Below are 21,005 nucleotides of genomic sequence, written 5' to 3'. Positions count from 1 at the left end.
AAAAGCTTAGCAACTGGAAATGCTAACCATGTCATCGATTTAACGTTAAGTACTTAGATATATCTAATATATAAAATTCTCGTGTCGCGGTGTTTGTAGTTAAACTCCTCCGAAACGGCTTGACCGATTCTCATGAAATTTTGTGTGCATATTGGGTAGGTCTGATAATCGAACAACATCTATTTTTCATCCCCCTAAATGTTAACCCCTAAATATATATTTTTTTATTTTTAGATAAATTATATATTTTTTATTTTATTATGATTTGGCGTTGAAAAATACATACAACCCTAAATATTCACCCTTCTACCATCAACCCCTATTTTTAAATAGCATTTAGCGGCAAAACAACGTTTGCCGAGTCAGCTAGTAAATAAAATAATTTATTAAAATTAAAATATTTTATAAGATAAGAATATCTATTTGTATTCCTGTCCTTAACTTTCTCTCGGGGTGTAGAAGGTCGGTGTCGTCCGGATATAAATACAGTCTTGTGGACGAGTGGAATAAATAAGACTTAACAATGACTCAACTTAACGTGCCGATCGCAGCGGCGGTCACTGGAAGACTCACCTAACTACTAACAAATACCTTACACTATACTAATATTTAAATTTTATCAACATAAAAGATTATTATGTACATACATTAAAAAATTATATTTTGCGTCGCTTACACGGAGCTTCTTGGACTTTTATATTGGAGGACAGTCCTCTCTATCTATCCGAAACGTTGGGCATTTCAAAAACTTAATAAACCGCGATAAATTCAAAAAAGTTGTTTGATTATAATGATTGAAATTCGCGTAAACATTTGAAAACAATATATATTAAATAATAATCCTCACATGTAGCGAGTATTCCATGAAGCATTTTTAACGTTAGGCTACTAACCGCCACATTAAGTATCCCTTTTGAGGTCAAATATAACAGGATTTACTCTAAGCCAACATAATTTACATAAAAACACGGGTTATTACAAAAGATCAAGGGCTTATGTTAATATATACATTAGGACATCAAATATAATAAGTACATATATTTAATATTAACAGAGCTTTTTTGAAAAGTGGCGCAACTATCCGGGTTTTCCCCTACACACATAACTTTCGAATGACGGCACCTAATTGGATATATTTTTTTATTTTTGTATTCGTTATTATCAAGGCAACTTTTTATAGAAAAAAAAATAACAAAGAAAGTGCTACGAAGTTCGCCGGGTCAACGCAGTTAAATAATATGTATAAGATTTGTTACTCTTGTCATTTATGAAGCAGAACGGATATAAAGGTACTGCACTTCTAATACCTACCTACTGAACTAAGTAAGATTATCTACTTATATTTAGAAATGCAAAAGTTTGTCAATGTTGCTAAGTGCATAACTCGATAATGGCTCAAACGATTCGGCTAATTTATTTTTTTGTATGTTCCTTAAGGACCAGGGAAGGTTTTAATATTAAAAAACTAATATATTTTTTTCTATTAACTTTGACAGAACGAAGTATGTCGGGGCAGGTCGTACTCAATAAATTGACAATCTACGGTTACAAGTGGTCTTAAAGCCGAACATGTACGAGAAGAATCTTGTGTGTTCGAAAGTCAAATAAACAAACCGTTTAAATCCATCATATTATTACAGATAACGATCGCAATAAAATTTAAATGTATTCAAGGCTCGAATAACAATCGGTCTAGAGTCTAGACGTGACTGAGACGACGAGAGCTGACGAAATTATTATGATTATTTTTTTTAAATGTTATTATTGTTCAAACGTTCAAGACAGATGTTGAATCCACATACATTATAATACTTATTGATAATAAATAATACAACAATAATTGTGTTTGCTAGCAAACGAAAAAAACCGACTTCAATTACATCGACAAATAATACAACGTAAGTAGGCAAAAAATTAAAAAAAGCGCACTAGTCGTCACTACGATTTTCGAGGATTTCCCTTGATTTCTCTGGGGTCCCATCATCCGATCCTGGTTTCCTTATCATGGTACCACCCTTGGGATATCTCTTTTCCAACAAAAAAAGATTAATTAAAATCGATTCATAAACGACGAAGTTATCCCCGAATATACATAAAAAAATATATACAATGCGGTTGAATTGAGTAACCTCCTCCTTTTTTGACACGAAAACATTCAATCGTCATGAAGATAAAATTAAAAAACTATCACGTTACATTTTCTTAGACTCCTTCCTTCCCTATTGTCACTATTTTTCATTGTCATGCTAAGCAAACCCTCCCGCACCCTATCACGATCGATTCAGCCTGTTACATCCCGCGCAGGCATCTTTTTCCATGTAGAAGAATTATATAACATTTCATATAATAGCTGACCCCGCTAACGATGTTTTGCCACATTTATTATTAACCCCTTAACCCATAACTTAAGGGTATGAAAAATAGATGTTGGCCGATTCTCAGACATAGCCGATATTCAAACAATTTTTTTATAAAAATAGACACAGCCGGTTCGGAGGAGTATTCTAACTAACATTGTGACACGAGAATTTAATATCGACACCAACAATTTATACTTCGCCAATTCGATTTTTCGATAAGTTTGTTTTTTAATGCGAACTTGATAAAATGTGTTTTTATATGTGATAAAAAAAAATTGTGAAATTGCAATGAATAAATTAACTATTAAAGATACCAAATTTCAAATAAGTTTCTTAATTAATATAAAATGTATCACGTTTTTCCTTTATAAGCCTCTATTGTAAAGTTCACTTTTAAGAGTTAGCTTAGTATAAATTGCTGGTGTCGATATATAAGATTTTACGGACGACCCCTTAGCAACCCTAGTTTTCACACTATCTACACATCACGTAGATATTTATATCACAATACCATCAAAGCAATCCGTCAATCTACATATTGATAGCTCTCTTGACGTTCGGTCGTTAAAATTTATTAATAGTCTAATTCAAAATATAAACATCTTCGAATTAACGTCTAGAAACGTCCATAATATGTACGAAATGCGTATTGAAATAGGGTTGCCAGTACTGTGTCATATTTATGTATTAAACTTTTTTTTTGTCTAGAAATTGACTCAAAATCGGCACGAAACCTATATTGTATACGAGTATGTGTCATAATTGTGAAATTTATTTTACTTACTACTGAGGATTATTGAGACATTATTATTAATATTTACGCCATCGTAATTGTTAACATATCTAATCAAACTTGTACAAAATGTTTATACACTATATTAACGTATTTAAACTTTAAAAAAGCACTTCAAAATGACTAGATTAATTTTCATAATACTTATTTCAACTCGCCAAAAAGTATAAAACCAAGCCACTAGAAACCCCCCCCCCCCCCCACTTTATATCTCCATCAAAATAAACCCCAGACCCCTCCACTGGACGCCCAACTCCATAATAATTATAACCCTCGCTCGCATACACCGTGTCTTCCATCGCCGTTGTAAGCAATCAGTCACGGAGACAAGCACCAACAAGCATCAAGACCGTTATGGCTTCACACTAATACATATATGCAACGCTTATAAAACCATACCATTAAAGGCGCGACGAAAAGCTCTGAAAGCCGCCCCGTCAATATGTCAGTCTGTCACGGGTACGAAGCTTAGCCTCGTCGCATATTTTAGTTTTATACGTTTAAAAGTTTCCGTGTGAAACTATTGGGAATATTATTTATTTATTAACGACACTACAGCGTACAGCTATGAGCGTCCTGGAAATACATACGAATTACTGATTAGATAAGTGATCTGGAAAATACTATTAAAAATTTACAACAGCAAGAAAACTAGTGCTTTGAGGGTTTACATTATTTTTAGCCGTGTTCAAGTTAATAATCAACAAATATACAGACAAAATATAAATTAGACATAAATAAAAACGCGCTAATCTCAAGAACTACTCGTTCGAATTTTTCTCAAATTAACGCGGGTTATATCGCGGGGCTCAGCTAGTGACAGATAAATCTTACAATGTGCGCTGGACCTAAATCTCCTTATCTAGTAAACTCCGCATGTTTACTCGTTACTTGTTAGGTGTTAAATTTATTGCTGCATGAGCGTTGTCGTCTTGAATTAAATTCCGTGTAAATAATGCGACTTGAATCTTAAAACGGTAATTCGTTTGGCGAAACAAATTAAATGTCGCAGCGTAAATTATTATAACGTCAAATAAAATTTTATTTATTGTTAGCTAGCTTTATAATCGCGTATAACATTGCTACGGAGCGTTTATTCCTTACCAGCTGACACAGCGAACTACGTACTTTTATTATATATTTTTTTCGTTAATGATTTTTTATTTATATTAGAGAAAATATCAAAAGCAACTGTAAAAGTCTTTATCCATTGATATTAGTATTTTTTTGTACTTAGTAGTCTTTTCAACCGACTTCAAACAAAGTTGGAGGTGCTCAATTCGACTGCATAATTTTATGTGTAAACTTGAAAACTACTCATCAGATCTCTATCAAATTTAAATGAGACCACATGACAAACGCCAGTTTTCGACTAAAAAAAGGATCATCGAAATCGGTCCACATAAAAAAACACAGTCGAATTGTGGTCCTCCTCCTTTTTTAACTGGGTTGAAAAGATCATTAACACCGCTTACCAACACTCAGCCCTCACACTAACACACACATAAACACCGATCTATAGTTAAATCTAATTTCGAAGCCGGTTAATTAATGAGCGTAATATATCAATAGTAAGGGGCCTAACACTTTGAAGTCGGACTGTTGAGGCATAAAGTTGACAGATGTTACATTATTTTGGTCCGTGTTGAATATTTGTATCCATTCATTCGTTTCTCCTATCAGTCGACCCGCAATGGGGCAGAGTGGTGGATTAGGCTTCGATCCTTCTCCTAGATGGAGAAAAAATAAAAATGCATATAGGCATTTTTTTATTTACATAATTATAGACATTGTCACAAAATTTCATCCTATATATAATATATATTATAATATACGAAAACAAAGGTCATTTAAACCTTTACGTAAATAAATCAAAAAAAAAAATTACATTTATAATATAATATAATAAGGAGACTGTGAAAGAAGCCGAGAAAATTTTAGGTATAAAATGGTTTGAATGTTAACACATTTTCGGTCTTTAATATGGTCGGAATCACATTAATCAATTTGCAATGTAACGAACGTTGGTGTAAAATAAATTTACAAAAAGAGGGTACCAATATTAGATAAGTTGAGAATTTTTTTTTGTAAGCCTTGTCTGCATCCCACAAAATCATCTCTATAAAAGACACATTTAACAGTTGTAATCATTGACGTCTAACAATCAGAAATTATTACTTATTGTTTTCTAATGTTTACGCGAATTTTACTCATTTAATAAAACATTACAGCAACCATGGTCCTCCCGTGACCATGGTTGCTGTAAAGTATCCGAAACGTCGGGAATCAAAAGTTAACAATAAACCGCGATAAAATCCGAAAAAAGTGTTTTATTAAATTATTACTTAATGAACAACTAGTTGCGCCTCACGATTAAACCCGCGTAATTTCTGTGCTGTGTGGTTACGGCATTAAAGAATATAGCCACCCCCTCTCTTCCCGAAAGTGTCGTAAGAGGCGACTACGGTATAACACAGTTCCATTACCACCTTGGAATTTAAAAAGCCGACCGATGGCGGGATAACCATCCAACTACTGGCTTTGAAGACACAGGCCGAAGACGGGCAGCAGCGTCTTCGGTGCGACAAAGCCATATCCCTGCGGTCAACAACCCGCCTGCCCAGCGTGGTGACTATGGGCAAAACACATGAGTTTGCGCTATAATGTCTGACGCGAACTTGGGGAGGCCTATGTCTAGCAGTGGACTGCGGTAGACTGAGGTGAATTTCTGATCCCGTGGGAATTCCCAGATAAAATGTGTCCTATGTCTTATCTGGATGGAAGTTTCATTACAGTCAGTTCAATAGTTCTTCCATGAAAGATGAACAAACATCCCTACATCCATCCTCACAATGTTTCGTATGTACAACATTAGTATGATTGCAGAAAATCGTAAAGTTTTATGTCTTTTTATTATATTTTCAATTCATTATAACTATCGAATATAAAACCACACGCGTCGGTTAGTCCACAATAAACAGTACAGTTAACTAACGAGTTTATAAAACTAGAAATGTCTCGAGCGCATCTGGTTTTTCATATATCTATAACTTATAACATATACGCTTAATATGCGTTCGACATTTGAATGAGAGAATATAGAACGCCATATTGTCATTGTTTTTTTTTTTGTGTGTTCGCTTTCTTTGGAGTACATTGGGACTTTGGTTCTTACTAAGACGACATTAGAGTTATATTATTTATAATGAAAACAAACAAATTTAACGCGATAATGCTTTATTAGAATTTTAAATAAACTAGATGAGCCGGTGAATTTCCGGTGAAGACAAAAAGGGATTATTCAATTTAGTTGAATTTCGTTTTACGTTATTTGCATACATTTAGCTGTTTTAGTGTGCCACAATAATACATTTTTGTAATAAAAAATAAATAGAACATAGACACAAATCTTGCAAGGCAAGCTATTGGGTAGACTCCAAGAAACCATCGCAATATTACGACCGCGAACCTAACTTACTAAAATTACAGTATATTATTATTAATAAAGACTAGTATGACCATCAATAAAATTTAATCCTATTTTATGCGACTGTCGTCTTTCATCGCCACTTCGTAACGCTTAACATTTATAACGTGTACAGAAATAACCAGTCTCATACTCGGGTTATGTTTCAACTGTGAATTATTAGGGAGGGTACTTTGACAAAACGACCAAAACTATGTTTTTATAAATTGTCCGTTTTTTTTGTTTATAGAGTCGAGCGTACACTAATGGACGTTTTCTTATCCTTTTAGGTTGAGAAATCGTTAGCTTATTTAGTCAAGGTTTAACTGTAGATCAGGACACAGGTTTTAGAATTTCACCCTCATTCTACGTGCTACTGCAGGGTAACCCATTTACGGGTGATATCCAGGATGCCCGGGTAGGCATTCCTAGACCGTATGTTGGCTTCACTTTCGTCACTGTTTGAATCCATTAATGCTAATGAATTAACGAATAGAATTACAACCTTAACCTGTTTTTGGGGATGAAGATGACTTTCGCCATCAAGCACGAGATAACTTTTTTTTATAACAACTAGGATGTTCTAGATTTAGTTCAAATGGAATAGAAGATGTTTCCTAGGCCATATCAGCAAAAAAAATAGCAGGAAGTTTAGTGCTGATAAAGTTAGACAACGGTTTAAGTCCTATTTTACCGATTACCGGTAAAGCTATCGCGTAAGGCGGTATCGAACAAATAAAAACTTAGAATGTATTTTTCTTTTTACCGTCGAATACCACTTTATTAATGGGATATTTCTATTCGCGACTGTAATATAAAAGTTGTTATTACTTGAACAGGACCCAACGGCCTATGTTAAAGCCTATGACGTAACTTGCTTATGTGCATGATAACCTTACCAGGAGGCCCTTCGATCCTTCAACAACAAACAACGGTTTTCTAACAATTTCAAATACTGCGTCTTACACAAAAATTGCCAAGATCTTGGATATTTGGATTATATTGAATTCCGATAAAGCTTCCTGAACTCTTCTAGGTGTGAAATAACTTGTTCAAAGGAAAGCGTATTGTGTTGTAAAGACAAAAGGATGATGAAGACTTTAGGCTGTGGTACACTTTAAACACTGGCTATTTCCTGAGTATCTGTATGCTTAGAAACTTTTATCTCACGTTACACACTGTCAAATATAAAAATATAAAAATAAAAAATATTAATTTTATAACTTTAGTTAAATTACATAACATAATTGTGATTGGGGTCTCCTTAAGTATTAAATACCTGCTTTGGGTAAACCCGCTTTTTCTTGAGGTAAATACATTGGGCAATTTCCTTAAGAAATTGCACATCCCAATAATTATATTTAATATTTCTGAAACATGATATCTATAAAATACACTCACGGTCGTCTGTTCCTATGGTAAGCAACTTAATGCTTGTGTTATATATAAGTAACAGCCGGCTGCTATGGCTATATATTTTTTCTTCGAACCCACAACCCAACAGAAAGCAGTCAGTGCAAACTGCGCCAACGGGCTAGAAAAAAATCAGTTCATCTTTTCCATCCTAGTTAATATATACATATTAACCTATACATACACGCAAAGGGTACTCACCTATTTTTGTTTTTATATCTAAACATTGAGATATGTGAGGGAACTGTAGTATCTTGCGCCATTTCTTGCTTTTCCCCTTGTTGCTATCGGAACCGCCTGAGGACAAACGCACAAGATTATTATTTTACATTATTGCATTTTCCTTTACATATTATACGTGTTTTATTTACATATATATATAATATAAACGTAATTTTGCTAGTTGCTTCCTTGACATATATATTTAAATGTACACGGATGAGACAAATACGAATTTATATTATAATTCGCTAGATGTACTGTAAATATTACATTATGTGTATATGTACTATGTTTATGCTAAGAATATGCGTAGTTGTCTTTAAAATGTTTAACATACACAAACGGTCGTCTGTTCCTAAGGTCAACTTAGCCTATGACGACGCGTGAGCGCGATTCTTCTTATGTTGATTGGTAGGCTGTACTGGTGGTCATGGGTTTAATCACAATGGCATACATTTGTATTGATCAAACAGATGTTTGGCGTAGTCTGGACGTTTATGCTTGTGTATTGTGTGTGTATACTGCACCCCGACACAGAAGTAGGGGTTGAGTGTAATGCATTTATTTATTTATTCGTTTTAGGTAACAGTCGACTGATGTACACACAAGTAAAACATTTATAAATTTATTTAAGTACAATCAAACTTGGAACGCGAATCGAATCCACAGTCTCCGGAGCAGAAAGATGGGTCACTGAAAACTGCGTCTAGGAATAATTCAAGTTAATGTAAATCTATAGTAGTATAATAAAATAGATAAATTTACTTTGTTTCTTTCTTTATTGGAACGCGCTTATCACAGGCTTAATTAGCTTCGTTATCGAGGATCGTTATGGGCTTATAAGCTATAAAAATCCCATTACAGCTCGTACAAGTGATGAATGTGAACTAAATATCCACTATTTTACTTTTTATAGCATATAAGCTTACAGTCTTGGAAGCTATAAAAAATAGATTAGGATTAAACGAAGCATTGATTGTTCAGTAAATTTCAATTATGTGACTTTTTATTGCCTATAAGGTTACATCTTATATATAAAATTCTCGTGTCACAATGTTAGTTAACGTACTTCTCCGAAACGGCTGGACCGATTTTTATGAGATTTTGTGTGCATATCGGGTAGGTCTGAGAATCGGCTAACATCTATTTTTCATGCCCCTAAGTTATGGGGGGGGGACTAAGAGGGTTAATATATATGGCAAAACAACGTTTGCGGGATCAGTTAGTAGGCTATAAAAGTCACATTACGACTTAGACACTAGAAAAAATGAGTGTCATCGATCAATCAAAAAGTTTTTATTCAAACAAACTGTGTGTGTATGTGTTACGATAGTTTAACGTGTCATTAATGTCATAACAAAACATCTCCTCGGACGCATAGGCCAATCGAGTGGAACAGAGATAGATATGGCGCAAGCGTACAATTAGCGTAACGGGGCAATGAGCGCAACGCTACAATAAGTCATCCCTTTTCGTGCATGCAGCCGGCGTTCATCGATGTATTTGACGTTGTCACGTAAAAATCAGCCTCATTACTCTTTTAAATTAATATCAATTTCGTCTAACTTCACAGGAATTGAACATAGTTACAAATAGAACAAGTGTTAGCATTTATTAATACATATTTATAAATGAGCCCGTTGGCATAGTTTGTACCTAAAACACAGACACGGATACATAATAATGTTAAACATGTTATTTATTAAAGAAGAAAAACAGGATAATAAGATAACGCTTATGTTATTGCAATTAAATATAATAAATTTGCTAAATATGCTTTGTTTATAATATACTAGCTGTATCTGCACGCGTTGCTACGCTTTTTTTTCTTTTTTTTTTTTGGTCGTACCAACTCAGAAACCTTTGTGGGCTTATGCACAACACCTTGCTGAAGATCATGACATGATCAAATTCTATAAAGGACATACAGACAAACATTTATTTTTATATATAAAGATTTTGTTTTTTTTTTATAATTTGAAGGATATAATTTGATCTCCCTGATAGTAAGCTTATACTGTAGCCTAAGAACGCCTGCAATACCAGCAGCATTGCAAGCGCGTTGTCGATCTGATCTCGATGTATTTCCTTCTGCCTTTTCCTTCTTTTGTCCTGGCTGCATCACTCAGCAGAGGTACACAAACTACTTGAAAACAGTGACATTTAACTGTAATTTGTAAGGTTGAAATATTCCCAGGAAGTAAGCAAAATAATCCCTGTTGTGCCGTTTTCAATAATTTCTTAAGGCTAAGTTCGACTGGTCTATTTGAACACGGCGTTTTAATTTACTATAACTCGATTAGTCAAGGGGTGCCCTTACCACTATTTTCTAAACACGAATAGGCTATTTCCATTTGCGACATTGTAATCAAAAGTGAGTCAAAATTTTTGGTTGACACTTGATGTCGATATTTAACAGAGGATGGCACAAAGAATAATACATATAGCTACATTTTATCCTGACGTTCCCACGTGATCGGATATTAGAAGTCCTTCGTATTACGTTTACACCGAAGGGTGGTGATGGGGTCTATGTTTTGCTTATTTTTGATGAAATGGGGCCGGGGGGGTCTAGATGGTGGTTACGCCAGCAATGTTTACGTAAGCATAGGGGAGGAGGGGATTAAAAATTAGTAAAATTCTGCTTACGTAATACTTGAATGACCCTTTACATGAATGAAACTCCGTGGCACAGCTAGTAAATAATTATATAATAAATAATAATAAATATCTACCCATTACACACACGGTCGTCTGTTCCTAAAGTAAGCAACTTAATGCTTTGTGTTATAGATAACAGCCGACTGGTATAGCTACATTTTTTTTTTTTTCGATAAACATACGTATAATACATATATAAATATATAAATTACACCCAGACTCCCCCTTACCCCAGAGGGTGGGAATCGAACCCATAACTCCCGGAGCAGAAAGCAGGGTCACTATAAACTGCGCCAACAAGCTAGTCAATTACTTATTTAGCCCAGAAATGTTTCACTGAAGATAAGATTATACTAGTTAGAAACCTCATACTGCCTCACTTTATAATTAAAAGCAGATCCACGTAAGCGGTCACGTGCCGTCATCAAGTATGAAAATGCAGGGTCCTTTGAAATGCATTCTGAACCCTTCTAACAGTCATTAGAGTACTTGCTTGCATGTGTAATCACGTAAACCCTATTAGATATTCGATGACGAAGAGTACTCACTCCTTACACCTAGTGATTTAGATAGCTATCAGGAGTTTTGATACAAGTAGTAGTCACTAGAAAGTTTTAAAGTTTTGGGTTCTAAAACTGATATATATATATATATATATATATATATATATATATATATATATATATATATATATATATATATATATATATATATATATATATATATATATATATATATATATATATCTTTATATAATAAGGGTTGCATTCAAGCGTATGGTCCGCTTTATGGTAAGTGATTACCGTAGCCTATAGACGCCAGCAAGACCAGAACCACTGCAACCGCGTTGCTGACTCGTCCAATGATAGGAGCTATGGCTATCTTACTTACAGCAGAAACACAACACTACTTGAGTGCAGCTTTATTTAGCTGTGATCTTCTTTGCTTCAGCCTGTAATATCCCACTACTGGGCATAGGCCTCTTTCCCCATGTAGGAGAAGGATCAGAGCTTAATCCACCACGCTGCTCCAATGCGGGTTGGCGGATATATTCCCTACTATGAGTAACGATCGCTATCAGGTGTACATGATAACAACCGGGACCGACGGCTTAACGTGCTCTCCGAGGCACGGTGCCGAGACCCACAAGGACTGCACAAACACCCAGACCATGGCAAACACCTGTATGGCCTATACAAATGTTTGCCGTGTGCGGGGTTCGAACCAGCAACCGCCGACGCAACAGGTACAATCCATGGCTGTAACCGTTGTAAATCGATCTTCTTTGAGATTGACGTTCTTTTCCAACCTAGCTGATCCAAATTTTGAGCAAGGTTTCTTGCTATGGCCTACCTCAAACGTATTAAAATTGTAAAAACGCCATGAATTGCAAAAGTTAGTGAGCCCCTTGCATTAATCACAATTTTTAGTGAAAATTGCTTGGCTTACTTTAAAAGTTTTCAGAAGAGTTTTTAGTCGCAATTGAGGTTACGCAAGGCTTTTAGACTTAGTTGAAATAAATCGTAATAAGAACTGGATCAAGCGCGACTCACAACTGGAACGCGATTTACCGCTAAATCTATTTAAGTCGCTTCACACGAGCGAAACTTTACCGCTTAATTAAACCTAGCGTAATTTAATTTAAAAACTAGCTGACCAAGAAGACGTTGCACTGTCTTTTATACCGACAAGTTGATGAAATTTTTATATTTTTTAACGGAAAAAATATACCTACGTATTCTCTTTATATAAAATTTTGCGCTTACTTCCCACACCCTGCTAAAAAGGTTACCTGGAAGAGATCGCTTTATCAACAATTAAAACGCCTTTTGCAAACGATTCACTATTTTGTATTTGGGTGCAAAATTATTAGTTATTTTGAATGAATTATTTTTTCTTTATATTAGTTAAAGCTTACTTAAAGCTCACGAGTCCGAATGTAACACTTATTTAAATGTGATTAACATTTATTTCTGCTGGCTGTTACCTAAAACAAGTATTTGCCTACTCAAGATTAATAGGCGATCGTGCATTTAAGTTAAATAGTCCAATTTAATAAAGAATTTTTCAACGCTGCGTTTTCGTCTACCGTGTGAAACTTCCAGCGATCGATCGAATTGAGACTTAACTAAGTTCGCCAGGCGTATAAATAACATTTTAAAACCATATAAGAAGTTAATACAGTAATTAAAGTTCCTTAACTGTCGCACCGCATCAAATCACACCATTTCGAACGTTTTAATAATTTTTCCTCGCAGGCTGGCAATTTTAGAAATAAAACGTGAAAAAATGAACTAAAACGGCAAACGTAATTATACCATAAGAGGTTTTTAAGGTTCACGTCAATCATTTTGATATAGTGTTGCCAACTTGACATATCACGAAGCAATAACTTTTGAAATTAGCCAGAGACGTTATGAAGTTGTTAAATTGTCGCAAATCGATTGTAAGTAACTTTTTTTAATCATTGTTGACCCAAGAGGCCGTCTCAGCGGCATCGTTATCATTAATATGATTTGAATTGAAGTATTTTTGTTGTGTATTAATAAAATGTGACATTTGTTGATGATACTATATTTTAATAAGAAAAAAAATCGAGCGTACTGTGTTTAATACCGCACGGCAGAAGTGAAAACTTCATTTTGAATCATAGATCAAGTAAAAAAAGGTAGATAACGCACCTAGAACAGAAAACTGAAGCCACTTTTTTAAAGATGTGTGAGTGAGTGAAGTGTTGACACCTTTTAAAAAAAGTCTCTAAAATTTTTATTAAACAATTAATTTAATATAGGTAAAATGGGTATGTGAAAATAAAAACCTGTTTATAGTTTTAAATAAATTTACTAAAAATAAAACAAAAAATCGGTAGAATAATAAAAAAATATATTCGTAAGATAATCGTATGAATGGACACTTCTTATCCCCTCTGTTTATCTCTTTTCAGTTTGCAGTCGGTTTTTTTTTTTAACTATTTTTCTTAAACCTAGAATCCTTTATGTTGTATAAGTTTTTTAAATTTTTGTCGCTTAGAACTCAGAGTCATCGTCATTGTTTGCATTTTACTAATATGATGTAGTCTTATGTTCAAATATTTTTCAATCACTAATCGTATTAAATTGACTTTATGCGCATGGCCAGCATAATCGTGGTCATTTTCTCAGCCTTACAGCCGCTACCCATTCACCTCTTATTAAAATATTCCTTGGAAACCTAAAACCATGAAATTTGATAGTAAAATATGGGTACCTAGTTTACTCAAACATTGTAAAAAGTTAAAACATAAAACAAACGAGTTAATAATACATAAATATATTTTGATTTTTTTATTTTCAAGTTATGTAACATAAAATAACACGAGAAAAAAAAACAATAACTATGTCTACTTTTTACTTCATTATTTTTCTGATTGCGTACAATTTACTTACCTACATTTTGGGGTATTGAAAAAAAGAACTACTGGCAACACTTCCGTGGTACGTCATTTCGTGACATTGAAATTATAAGTTCCGAATAACCTCATTATTATTTTGGAATAACAATAAATTTAAAGTTTTATATGTACTTACGTGTGAAACGATATTCCTTCAGATTTTTTGTTTACTTTGGTATTGTTTTTGCACCATTTAATCACACAAGACGGCATTTTATAAGCAAAGTTACTGTATGAAGCCTCGTGACATACTAACGCAAATGAGCGTAGTTTGATGCATATGTGTGCGTGAGCGCGTGTATTTACTTGAAGGAGCCGAGTTTTGTGGCTTCACTAACAACAAAGGCCGCGCATTATCTACTTTTTTTTACTATATCTATGTTTTGAATATACGAAACAGCGACACAACATCGAAGAGCAACTGACTGTATCTCTCTGGCTCGGATACACTCGGCTGTCCCGAGTTCACCCGATCGAGCCTCTCACCGTTCAGCAGCGAAGACCAGCTGTCTTTATCTTTCTCGCTTGAGTACACTCGGCAGTCCCGAGTTCTCCCGATCAAGCATTTCACCTCAGAGCGTGACGAATTAGCCTAACTTACTACTTACGAAAAAATGTGCGTCAAAAGAAGTTTTCACTTCAATAAAAAATGTAAACAAAATCGGTTTAAGAGTAGGGTACAGAAAACTAGCTAAAAAAAAGCAGAATATTTAATTCACTAACGCCGAGTTGCACGAAACAAAATTAAAATTTAAGTAAAGATTAAACTAATTTAATCTTAAATTTTAATTTCTTTTCGTGCAACTCGGCGTTACTTGATATATATAAAAAGGTATTAAATTTATTTATTTACATTTAATTTACTAACTAAAATTTTGATATCCTGTTTCAAACGTTGCCGATAAAGTTATCTAACGTATGACAGTATCCAACAGACAAAAGTTTAATATATTTTTCCTTTTTACCATCAAACTAAAATTTATCTACCAGATATTTCTATTTGCAACTTAAGCCTATGAATCTTACATTTTTGGTATATTTAAAATGAAACAGGCCTTAAAGGCTTGTTTTAGCGGATGATAAAACAATTCAAGTATTAAATGAAGTCAAATATCACGCATTCATATATTATTTTGGAAATTCCTTGAAACTATAATGCCGTACTATCTGAAACTAACGGATAAGTCAAAATAATATTCGTAACCGTTGCCCAAATATTAAATATCCGAAATTTCATATCCGTAAGCCGATTTAAGCCAATTCAATCCAGTCCGGTCTAGATCATTTTCTATTTAGCAACACAATCTCGTAAAAAGTGATTGATTGACATAATATATTAATTATAAAGATAGCATGCGATTATTTACAGCTTAAGATAAACATAATCTCGTAATACCTTTATCTTTTATTGCTGATATAACGTTTCTTTAATGATATCCGAAAACTAAGTGAGCTCTAAGATTCTTTATTTCTATATTTAAATTAGTATTTTTAACTAGCTGACTCGGCAAAAGTTGTCTTGCCGCTAAACGCTATTTAAAAATAGGGGTTGGTGGTAGAAGGGTGAAAATTTAGGGTTGTATGTATTTTTCAACGCCAAATCATAATAAAGTAAAAAATAAATATTTATATAAAAATTTAAAAAAAAAAATGGGGTGGACTACCCTTAACATTTAGGGGGATGAAAAATAGATGTTGTTCGATTTTCAGACCTACCCAATATGCACACAAAATTTCATGAGAATCGGTCAAGCCGTTTCGGAGAAGTTTAACTACAAACACCGCAACACGAGATATTTATATATTAGATAAAATTAATTGTAGAAAAGTCTGTATGCGCATAACTGAATTATCAACGACTGCGATTGGATTTTTCCTTTTGAAGTATAACTTCTTTACGTATGGTTGATTTGGGGAGTGAGGTGGTGAATGCGTAACGAGAGAGTTACTAAAAGTGTGATCGAGCGAGGCGAACGGAGCAAGAGAGATATGCGAGTACACATTTTTTTCTCTCTTTCTCTCATAGCCAGTTCGTATATCTAAGACACAGTGCAGGCCTATTGTAAACAGTATTATTTAGCTGTGATCTTCTGTAAGTCGAGGTACTACCCCAGTCTGGCTGCTCCATATTTTGAGCAGGAAATTTCCTGCTGTACCCTTACCTCAGCTAAAATAACATAATTTTTAGGTTAGGTTAGTTTTAGGCTATTATTAAAATAATGTATCAAGTGAGGGTAAAAAAAACCTACTACGTATGTACTTATTTAATTTTTAAATTTATTTGATTCTTCCCACCCTTTACAATATTTTGGATACGCCCATGGTCACAATGTTTTTTTTTTTTTATTTGGTTCATTTTTATAAAGACTAATTTGCACTAATCTCCTTCGTGTCTTTTCCATTCTACGTGACATTGGCGAAATCTTTCGTACTTTTTTGGCACTAGTGGAAGCATTAATCTAAATGAATGAATTAATTTATTTAAATGTTTACTACTTAGTTGTAAGGTCATTGTTTATTTCATTTATACTATTCGACTGTGTTCATTTTATGACAAAATAGTGCCATTTCAATCTTCTAAATATTATTAATTTCTATTTGGATTAAGATAATCCTTCTACATGGAGAAAGAGGCCTATGCCCAGCAGGGATATCACAGACTAAAGCAAGCAAGCAAGCACAGATATGTATCTATAGTCTAACTTAAAATATAGGCAGTATTTTATTTCGACTATTGACCGCGATATTTTTATCGCAAAATTAAAAAAATATGGCAGTACGAAGTTCGTCACGTCAGCTGGTATATTATATAAATACATTTTAAATAATTTTAATAATTAGAAAAGTGTGCGTCAGCTGTGACGCATGACTGAAGTTTACTTAATAAGAACAATTATCGCGATATCAATCAATACGTATAATAAAAATGTAACGGATCGCGGTCTGTACATTTACAATATACTAGCTGTTGCCCGCGACTTCGTCCGCGTCAATTTCAGTTATTATGATCGCAATTAAGAAGTTTTTAAAGGAATATATTTTAAAGCACTTCTGCGTAAATGATATTTTTAGTTTTATTTTCTTGTGGCAGAAAAACATACTGATTTTCGCCGCAACCCAATCTTGACAACGCGACATATAGTTGGCCGTGTGAAAAGCAGTCTTGACGTAAATCGATTCCTACATATTTAAATGTTTGCCCCTGTGATTTTTTAATTGTTACGGCAAAAGATAACTTAACGGGAAATTGGATTCTTTTAAAATTAAAAGGTAAATCATTTGGAATCATTGGGATGCGACGTATAAGCACTGTTTGGCCAACTGCTGTACCAATCAAAACTATTACTACGATCACGTTGTTGCGTAGAAATTTGACTTGAAGTCGGGTCCCGTTACATAAATTTGGTGGTTTGATATTTCTAAGTAAAATTATTGGGGCACCTATGTTTAATTTGATGGCAGGTGGGGGAAGGCCACTCAAAGAATTAAGAAACTCCCGTGGGTAATGGACCGCATCTTCTTGATCCATTACATTATCAATAGATGTGTATATAACTATGCTCCCCCCTCCCTATCTCCTACCTCCCCCTCGCCCGCCGGCCAGCGTAGCGTCTTGTCTTTCGCATCATGCGTGCGTGTTAATTTTGTTGCGCAGTGATTTTAAAACTGTATTATCTTCTAAGATGTTAATTGAAATGAAGTGATGTCAAGGACAATTTTGTTTACAATTAAATACTATTAATCAACAATACATTTATTTGGATAAGGATTAACAATATGTTGATAAAATTCTTTGGCAAATAATTGCATTAATGCACGAATTTCGACCAAATTTGATTACCATAAAAAGGTTATAGTGAGTCAATCTTAAAAGATATATATACTGTCGCGGACATTTTTTAAATAATTTAAAGAGGAATAATTCTTTCATACAGCGAGGGACGTGGCGCGGTAAGAAGTCGCTCTCAAGGCAGACCACGTCACTCGTCAGCGTTACTGTTCCACCCGATTTCACTTCCTATATTGTTTCATATCAGTAACCTTAGGTATATCGTTTCTTTAATATATCATATATTGTTAACATACGTACAGGATATTTTTATACATTATATTTATACTATTTATATATTTGACAAAAATATTCCATTATTGTGTTGTGATTGTGTGATCGGAATATAAATGTTACAGTTTTTTTTTTTACATAATACTATCACTTAATTTTTTATTTACTTGAAATTGACTAACATAGACAATTTTCATCTGGCAAAGTAAGTTTATAATCTTCCACGGTCACTATGAACACTTGATTCTACCGGACTTACGGGTTGCTTAGGTAAGTAGGCATTTGTTTTTCATACTTTTGACTCTATTTCAACAAAACACTATTATAACTACTTATATTAACTAAAGTAGGGCACGGCAGGAAATATCCTGCTCAAAATCTTCAACATCCCGGAAGCTGGGCCTGGGGTATTATACTGGGGTACCTCGACATTAAAGAAGATGGCGGCTAAGTAATACTGCTCTCACGCAGTGTTGTATTCCTGTGGTGAGAAAGGAGACCAGAGCTTCTGGGGGATTTGGAGGTAGAGTTGAAAACTTTCATAAGCTACGGTAATCGCTTACCATCAGGTGAACCGTACGCTTGTTTTTCGACCTAGTTGTATAAACAAATAAAAAACAACAAAATACAACATACAAATAGAAAAACAACAATCCTCTCACCATTTACAATTTTACAGTATTTCTAGACGTATTAAAACGTATTTTAAAGTGAATTCCAAAAAGTGAACGTATATAACGAAAACTACCGTTGACGACAGGTGGAGATTGTTAGCTGTATTGTGGTATTGTATTAGTTGGAAAATTGCCACATCTGTTACCATTAAACTTTAAAATCACCCATCAAATGTACTATAAATTAACAACTAATTTAACTTCATTGTCGAATAGACAATGCAAAATTAAAAGTAAAAGTAGGCACAATAACGAAAGTCCATCAATATTCTATTATATATAATTACTTCAGTAGCTGTTGATTGATTATTACAATGTAAAAATTATTACTTTTCCTTAAAACATGAAATTGTAGGTAATTCGCATTTCATTTATTGAAATGTTTAACTTGTAACGTATGTGAAGTGTATAAATACGATCAGACTCAGTGTGCTGTAACAGAACGAACGGACATCCCGAGCTCTCCTGAAGGGCTCCCCTTTTTCTTTCAAGGGTGGATCTCAGTACCCGGCCATCCCACCCGGTGACGCTGTCAAGGCCGCTAGAACCAATAAACACATTACGAAAAAAAAGTGCTGTAATCATTCGGGCTTCAGCCACTGGACAGTGCGGGCCTCTCTGGGACGTCGTTACGCTGTCAGTTTAATAAACGAAGCTTTGGAAACTATTTTTGGGGTTTTATTACTATGATGAGCGTCAGACGGGAAATTTTGAGGTTTGAAGCTGTTCTACCTCCGTAATAAATATTACGTAACTAGCCAGTTGACACAGCTTGTAGTGGCCCTACTTACTGCTCCGCGGGTTGTACGTTCGATTTCCGCCTGACTCTAGTCGTAATATACATAATTATTTATATGTATTATTTAGATGTATATTTATCGAAAAAAAGTAGCAATATTAGTCGGCTGTTACCTGTAACACAAGCATTAAGTTGCATACTTTAGGAACAGATAACAGTATGTGGATGTTAAAGATTTTTATTTCCATTTATGAAAATTATTAAATGAATCTGCAAAAATGTATGTATGAGTACCTACACGTAAATCTTATGAATGACTGCATCAAATTTTGTATTTTTTTTTCTGTGTTCGTTGCTGTCAGAACAAGGTTTTTGTTCAAGAAAGTTAAAAGAAAATCGATACATTCACGAAATATAAACAATAAAGCGCGTATTGTAACACCAAAACATCGTGAATGTTTTTAATATCTTACAATGAGAGGATATTCATTCAGTACATAGATACATACGATACAGTAGTATATGTAACACTCAATACCAACATCGTATAAGCGAGGAATTGAGGTATTAGACCACACGACTGAAGTAAAACTTTTTTAGCTCCATCTAATCCATCTCTCCATCTCCCTCTCAATTTCCGTTCGCCTCAATGTTTCAAACAATCATCAATCAATCATTACAGCCTATACAGTCCACTGCTGGACATAGGCCTCCACAAGTTTACGCCAAAAATAACGTGAACTCATGTGTTTTACCCATAGTCACCACGCTGGGCAGGCGGGTTGGTGACCGCAGTACTGACTTTGTCGCACCGAAGACGCTGCTGCCCGTCTTCGGCCTGTGTATTTCAAAGGCAGCAATTCGATGGTTATCCCGCCACCGGTCTGCTTCTTAAGTTCCAAGGTGGTTGTGGAACATTGTTATCCCTTAGTCGCCTCTTACGACACCCACGGGAAGAGAGGGGGTGGCTAAATTCTTTCCTCAATGTTTACATGTTTAAAATCTAATTGAGGTGTACAATAAAAAGTATAAATAAATAAATTTATACGAGACAACACTATAAGCACCAGCTTTCGATTAAAAAGAATCATCGACACACATAAAAGCACATCAAAATACAGTCGAATTGAGAACCTCTCCCTTTTTTGCAAGTCGGTTAAAAATACTAATATACCGTTAGAGAC

General features: G+C 34.4%; 1 protein-coding gene across 1 annotated transcript in view; it reads right to left on the bottom strand.

Moving 5' to 3' along the window:
* LOC123664931 (G protein-coupled receptor kinase 2) overlaps nucleotides 1–21,005 on the bottom strand; it is a 98,235-nt gene that overhangs the window by 58,429 nt on the left and 18,801 nt on the right. Inside the window, exon 2 of the mRNA XM_045599299.1 lies at nucleotides 8,234–8,329. Coding sequence (XP_045455255.1) covers nucleotides 8,234–8,329 — 96 coding nt within the window. The remainder of the gene's footprint in view (nucleotides 1–8,233; nucleotides 8,330–21,005) is intronic.

Source organism: Melitaea cinxia, chromosome 23 (assembly GCF_905220565.1).
Source record: "Melitaea cinxia chromosome 23, ilMelCinx1.1, whole genome shotgun sequence".
NCBI lineage: Eukaryota > Metazoa > Arthropoda > Insecta > Lepidoptera > Nymphalidae > Melitaea > Melitaea cinxia.
The sequence above is the reverse complement of the archived record's forward strand: the minus strand, read 5'-3'. Positions and strand labels throughout refer to the sequence as shown.